This window comes from Antrostomus carolinensis, unplaced genomic scaffold, assembly GCF_000700745.2.
Source record: "Antrostomus carolinensis isolate BGI_N321 unplaced genomic scaffold, ASM70074v2 scaffold37527, whole genome shotgun sequence".
Taxonomy (NCBI): Eukaryota; Metazoa; Chordata; class Aves; order Caprimulgiformes; family Caprimulgidae; genus Antrostomus; species Antrostomus carolinensis.
The window spans coordinates 2,368-9,128 of record NW_010325965.1 but is presented as its reverse complement, the minus strand read 5'-3'; the positions used below and the strand labels follow the sequence as shown (position 1 = coordinate 9,128).

General features: G+C 56.0%; 1 protein-coding gene across 2 annotated transcripts; it reads left to right on the top strand.

Moving 5' to 3' along the window:
- Window positions 1-1,948: 1,948 nt before the first annotated feature.
- Window positions 1,949-6,611, top strand: PRKAB2 (protein kinase AMP-activated non-catalytic subunit beta 2). 2 transcript variants are annotated; one of them, XM_010171425.1, is made up of 7 exons: window positions 1,949-2,220; window positions 2,449-2,615; window positions 3,514-3,607; window positions 4,193-4,313; window positions 5,554-5,687; window positions 5,982-6,050; window positions 6,498-6,575. In XM_010171425.1, exons 1-7 carry the CDS (start codon window positions 2,059-2,061, stop codon window positions 6,573-6,575), a joined length of 825 nt encoding a protein of 274 aa, XP_010169727.1. In that variant the 5' UTR covers window positions 1,949-2,058. The 2 variants fall into 2 exon arrangements, with proteins under 2 accessions (XP_010169727.1, XP_010169728.1); XM_010171426.1 differs by having other exon boundaries at window positions 2,040-2,220; window positions 4,193-4,307; window positions 6,498-6,611.
- Window positions 6,612-6,761: the final 150 nt, after the last annotated feature.

Genomic DNA, 6,761 nt, shown 5'->3' with positions numbered 1-6,761 from the left:
TGGGAGAGGCAGCAGGCGTGACAGGTTTTGGGGGGCAGCGGTGTATTTCACCTGTCATCTTCAGAAGCAACCCGGGGAGATGGGGTGGGTGACACTGAAGGGACCTGTGCTCCGGCCAGCAGGCACCCACCTTGCTGCAGAGTGCAGCTGCCCAACGGGGAGCCGATGTGCTGAGACGCTGCGGAGGTTTCCTTGGGCTTTGGTACGGGCAGCGTTTCCATCAGTGACTTGGCTGTACCTGTGTCACACCCCAGAGCATGTTGTGCTGCGAGGGCTGAGCCCTAGAAGTGAGTTCAGTAAAGCCCAGTACCGCAGGCTGTGCTCCAGGAGCCGGCTGTCCCAGCGCAGCGGGTGCCCGTCTGCACCATGCAGGAGGTGGGGTGGGCTTGTCTGCGCAGAGTTTCGGGTGCCACATGCCAGAAAGGAGCCACGACTTGGGAGAAACCTCAAAGGTGTTTGGAGAGTGTGACCCGTAAGGGACAGCCAGAAGGACTGGGTTCCTTTTAGAAAGGAGAAAGGGAAGCTTTCACATCTGTTAACACCTGCACGTATCTCTCAGGTCTGCCTTGGTACAAGAGGATGTTCAGCCTTTCCTACCTTCCTCCCCATAGATGAGGATCTCCTTAGCAGAGATACTGGGGCAGAAGCTCCTCAACAGCAAGTCTAGTGGCACAGAGGCAGGTTTTGTGAGGAGCTGGCTGAGCCTCCTCCAGGGCAGAGGGGGAAGATGTCAGAGCAAGTGGTGCAGCTCATCTGACCTGGATCTTCAGGTACACTTGATCCTCACTTAGATGGGGTGGAGGTATGGGTTAGCTGCCCTCTCTAGCTGCCTATTGGTCCTCAGAATTTAAGAAATACTTTAGTAATTGCTCCGTAATGTTCTAAAGCCTGGCTTTGGCTGGCAGCCTGGCCTGGCACCCTTCATATAATTTGATCTTCTAAACAAATCCCCAAATGTTGCAACTAAGTACATGAAGCAAGGCTGGCTGTCCTCCTGCCTTGCCCTGCAGGGCCTGTGGTCAGCGCAATGAGCTGAAAGCTCCAAAATAAGCCTGTGAAGGGGGCAAGAACCCCCGTCCATCTTGGGGGCTGGAAACTGGGTAAAGCCTGATGACTCCCGTGTATCTTGCGGTGGCTTTGTTGTTTCTCCCACGAGATGTGTGGTTGTTCATGGCTTGGTGCTGTACGGCCAGTTCTTCTGCTTTGCCTTCTCTGAGCTGGGTGAGATGGGGGATGGTGGCCGGTCTCCAGCTGCAGAGTGGCGCTGGGGTGGCTGGGGCTGCCCTTCCCTCACCCTGTGTCTCCAGACGGCCGGGCAGATGCCGGAGCGCTTGGGTGGTGTCACTGGTTCGGGTCACAACAAGCAGACCTCCTCGCTGCGCTGTGCTGTGCCGCAGCTGACATGGTGCCCTGCCTGGTGAATCATAAGTGAATGCTGTGGAGAGCTGAGCTTTTTGCAGACGCTGTGGCATTAGCCCCACACCTTGGCCAAGCTCCAGCGTGGGCGATTCCACTCAGACACTTTAAATGCTCCCTGTCGCCTTTGCCAGGCACGAGGCTCTGCTCTTCTGCCTGTGAGCTCCTGGGGACTTGTTGGGAGCTGCTGAACAGCTGCTGCTTTCACTCTCTGGCTGTTTTCTTGCTGGATGTAGGGGATTTGTTTGTAGAGCCTGACTGTGGGACTGTGAAAGAGGCTCTGTTAACACCAAGCAATTGATTTGCCAATAAAGGTTGGCTTTATTTTTCCCATCAGCCCCTCTACCATGCCAGCTGCTGAGGGCTTGTGTGGGACGCAGCGTTAACTAGTATCAGTTAACTAGAGTGATGGTTCATAAGGATATGGCTATAATTAGGTCAAGCTGTCTTGTTTGTTAAATTCCTCTTCAGCTCCCAAACTTGGCAGTGGGAATGAACTTTGGGCCTTTTTTAGGATTGCTGTCAGTCTCCTCTGGCAAAGAGCACTGGGAAGCGGCGCCTTTGCTCCTCTCCTCGCTGCCAGAGCCCATGGGCACAGGCACACTGCTGTCCTCTCTCTGTCACAGGGGCTGCTGAGCTGTCATGGGGAACACCACCAGCGAGCGAGTGTCTGGGGAGCGCCATGGCTCCAAGTCCCACCGCTCGGACGGCTCTGGTGCCCCCCACCCTGCCAAGGAACACCCGCACAAGATCATGGTGGGCAGCACCGATGACCCCAGTGTTTTCAGCTCCCACGACTCCAAGGTAGGGGTTGACCCTGTCCTTCCCTGTTCAGCTCAAGCTGGCTGGGGCTTCAGCTCACTGGCTGTGCGGGGCTGTGCTCCCAGCCATCTGGGGGTCTGCAGAGAGCTGGGAGGCTGGAGGAGCTCTGTGATGCTCTTGTCTGGGATGTGCAGGTAGAGGCCAGGGGGAAAGTAAATGTGGTCCCAGTTTTTTCTGTGTCTCAGTCAGACTCTGGTTTTCTTTGCTCAGATTCCTGGGGACAAGGAGTTTGTGTCATGGCAGCCAGATTTGGAGGAGTCAGTGAAACCGTCCCAACAGGCACGTCCCACTGTCATCCGCTGGGCCGATGGAGGCAAAGAGGTCTTCATCTCCGGATCTTTCAACAACTGGAGCACCAAGATCCCGCTCATCAAGAGGTAGCCATTTCTTCAAGTCACTCTACGTTCTCCCCTGCTCCATCACAAGGAGTGTTTTCCCTTCTCTCTGCCCGTTGCTGTTCCCTTTGCTCACTTGGCTTTTCTCAGTTCACCCAAGCTGGGGAGCCTGAGCACAAATACGTAGTCAGCTTCATTCCTGGATGGTGCTGCGTGGTGGTGGGAAGTTGGTGGAACAGAGGGACAATGGGCCACTTTGCTTGCCCAGCTGGATGTCACACAGCACCTAGTCCTGGCAGCACAGCCCTGTCCAGGTATGCGGCAGCCCCTGGAAGCTGTCAGCTCTTCCCTTGGCGGCCGACTTACCCTGCGCCTAGTTGTGCTGTTGCCAGCGGGGTTGTTTATTTTTCCCTCACATGTCTTCCTGCCCTAATGATGTTCTCACTGTTCCGCAATACATCTGTGATTTCTGTGGAAACAGCATGTAGGACTCTGGGCATAATCCCAGCAAATCATCTGGAACGGGTTTATCTCAATTGCAGGCTTAGCAGAGCTGTCACACTTGCTGCCCCTGTCCTGCGATGCCAGCGCAGGGTTAGATGCGTTGCCCCTGCATCCTCTCCAGTGTGTCTTGCACAGGGTGTCTGCCACGCTGATTTTCCCTGGGCACACAGGGCAGGTCTGCAAGCTGGACTGGCTCCTGTGTTCCTTGCAGCTGGGCTCCTGGGGGTTTGAGCAGCACCAGTGCTCTGAATGCTCCCGCCTGTGGTGTCTGTGCCTCAGGTCACTGACAATCAGCAAGCCTATCCCTGAGTGAAGGTGTTGGGGTTGAGGGGCTGGGCAGTGCGTGACAAAGGGCTTTTTTCTGGGACCCCATGGAAGAGCAGCATCCAGAGCATCAACGGGGTAATGCTGTTGCACATGTGTTCTCTCTGCACAGCCACAATGACTTTGTCGCTATCCTGGACCTCCCAGAAGGAGAGCACCAGTACAAATTTTTTGTGGACGGCCAGTGGGTCCATGACCCATCTGAGGTAACGCTCAAAGCTTTGTCTCTGTCAATCTTGTCTTCTTCAGGGGACTAGACATGATCTAACTGCAGCAGAGGGGGAACAGGAAGAGCAGAGGGTATCTGCCAGAACAAAAGGCACCTCCATCCCAGGAGTCCTCTCAGAGGCTGGTTCCTCTGGTGTAACACATGCTGTATGAGGCAGTGTCGGGGAGGTCCTGGGGGGCAGGGAAACACCAGGAGGCCGTTACGCCCCATTCAGAATTGCCTACATGGGCAGATGGGCCATGAGGTCCGCACTCACTTGCAGGTTCTCCTCCAAACTGAATCAAGTGGTAATAGCACAGGAAGGAAAAGACACTTACCCATCAGCATGTAGCAGGATGGAGGATGAAAATAGGAGATGAGGTAGGAGCCTGGGGGTAAAGCAAAATCCTCGCAGGGTAAACAGCAAGAGATCTGCAAGCATAGAGCAGAGCTAGACACTGACCACCTGTGCTCTGAGTTAACAGTGCAGCAAAGACAGCTTGGGCTGGGAGGATCTAGGAAGCATTGGGAGTGCTTTGATTGGAGGGGAGCATAGGAAGACTCTTACCTCAGTTCTTTCCAGCCTGTGGTCACCAGCCAGATGGGGACGATTAACAACCTGATTCACGTCAAGAAGTCTGACTTCGAGGTCTTCGATGCTTTGAAGGTGGATTCCCTGGAGAGCTCAGAAACCTCAGGTCGGGGTGAGTTTTTGAGGCATTACAGCTTTGCATGTGCTATTTGCCACCTCCTCTGCTCTGAGACTCGCTGCTCTGAGGGTGAAAAGACCCCCTGAGCAGAGGTGGGGAGTTGTACCTGGGAGGAGTAGTGTTTGTCAGCGTGTCCCCAGCAGCCCACAGCTGAGGCCTTGTCTCCATGGAGGGGCTGTGCTGGTGTAACTTGTTCTGTTCTAGCACTGTCCCAGAGCAGGGTCAGTGCCTGTGTGTGGCTGAGGCAGCCATTTCAGACTGGTGAGCACCGGGAACATCACCCCTTTCTGCCTGCTCAACTGTGAGTAAGTCATCTGATCTGGGGTACAAGCTAGGCGAGAGCAGGATCCATGTTATTTTCAGCAGCCGGACTTTGTTTTCATGCCAAGGTAATTTGTACTGGTGCTAACACATCAGAAACCTCCCTCTCCACTTGTGTTACAGCAGCAGGTTAGGTTACCGTGCGGACACCAGCTGTGCTGGCTCGGTGTGTGATGCTGGCAGGTAGCTCAGTCGTGTTTCAGTCCAGGGCGTTCTGAATGCAGCCTGCTGTCCCTGGTACAAACCCCATCCCAGTTATAGCCTCAGCTCCACGTCCTTGCCCAGCCTGGCCAGAAGATACTTCTCTGGAAAGAAGCCAGCAAGCAACAGGAGCTCCAGGGAGGTGAAACCCTTCCAGGTGCTGGCTATTCCAAAGCAATCGGGTCAGATGTGGCTGGGAGATACAGCCAGTCCAGCTTCCAGTGACCACAAGCTCCCATGGTTCCTCACGTGGGCTGGGCAGGTGCTCAGGCTGGACTTCCCATTTGCCCTTTCTGGGACCTCCTTGTCAGGCAGTTGTGCAGCACCAAGAGCTTGCAGGCATGCTGCTTGCTGTGCCCCTGCTGCAAAGGGTACAGCTCTGGGGCAAGCCAGCTGCTTGCTACAGGGAGAGGGACCCAGCTGTGCTGAGAGCCATGCGCAGGGGTCTTGGGGTGGAATACCACAGGGTACTTGTGTTGTGTCAGTGCATGAACCAGCTTACAGCCCTGCTTGGGAACACTCAGGGCTCTCCTGGCTGTTTATTCTGCTGTGAAAAGGCTGAGCTGTTGCTGTAAGATACATGGCCATGGCTCATGGAAGATGTTTGTGCCTTAAAGACACTGCTGGGTCCTTCTCAGCATCTTGTGAGCTGCTCTGTGCTCACCAATCCTGCTTTAGCCATTTCATGTCTCTTCCCATCTCTTCTCTTTAGACTTATCAAGCTCACCGCCTGGTCCCTATGGCCAAGAGATGTATGTGTACCGGCCCGAGGAACGCTTCAAATCCCCACCCATCCTCCCACCTCACCTCCTCCAGGTCATCCTCAACAAGGACACCAATATCTCGGTGGGTACCAGCATAGTGCCTGCGTACGGAGAGCCACACTGGGGTTGGAAGGCGAGTCCTGTCTGCAGGGAGCCCGGACTCCCTTTGGCTGGGGGCTGGCCCTTGGCATTTGCTGGGAAAAGCATCACTTTCCCCATTAACTGTGCTGGTTTGGCCCCTTGGCTGAGCTCTGTTCCTGTTCAGAACAGCCAGAGACACCAGCAGCTCAGATTGTCCGAGATGGCAGCTCCCTGTGATAGCTGGAGCTGGGGGGTCAGGGCTCTGCTGTCCCCTGTGACATTCCTCTTCTCCTAGTGTGACCCAGCACTGCTGCCCGAACCCAACCACGTCATGCTCAATCACCTCTACGCACTCTCCATCAAGGTAAGGGCAGGTCCTGTGAAGCCACTGGGTGAGGGCAGGGGAGCTGCTGTGGCTCCCAGGACCCTGCAGCACCCACGGGGAGCAGAACAGAGACCACTGAGGATGGAGACGGGGGTGCAAGGGTGGGAGGACCCACGTGAAGACAGCGTGGCTGCCTCATGGCAGACACAGGGCTATAAGTTATGGTCTCCTCCTGGCTTCCAGTTCCCTATAGCTTCTTCCCCATATCGTGGTGGAGCTGGGCAGCCCTGGGCTCTCCTGTTGCATACCAGATCCTTCCCTCACTCTGCCCTGGCTCCCTGTCCTGGGTGTTGGATGTGTCTCGCTGGCTGGGACATCAGGGACAGGCTGGGGCTGCTCCCCAAGCCTGCAGAACCCTCTTCCTGGCAGCTGCCTTGGGGGTGCCCCACTCCCGGGTCGCTCCCGCTGATGCTGTGCCTCTCGCAGGATGGCGTGATGGTTCTCAGTGCCACGCACCGCTACAAGAAGAAATACGTCACCACGCTGCTGTACAAGCCCATCTGAGCCGGGGCCTCACCCGCCCCCCACGCAGGACACGAAACGCCGCTTTATCTGCACACACTGGGCCACGGGACTGTGTGAGAACTGGCCGCTGGCTCCAGCCTCGAACCTGTCAGGGACACGGGCCTCGGCAATGAGCCCAGGGCCACTGGGGCCTGTGACACTGTCCCATCCTACTGGTGTGGTTTG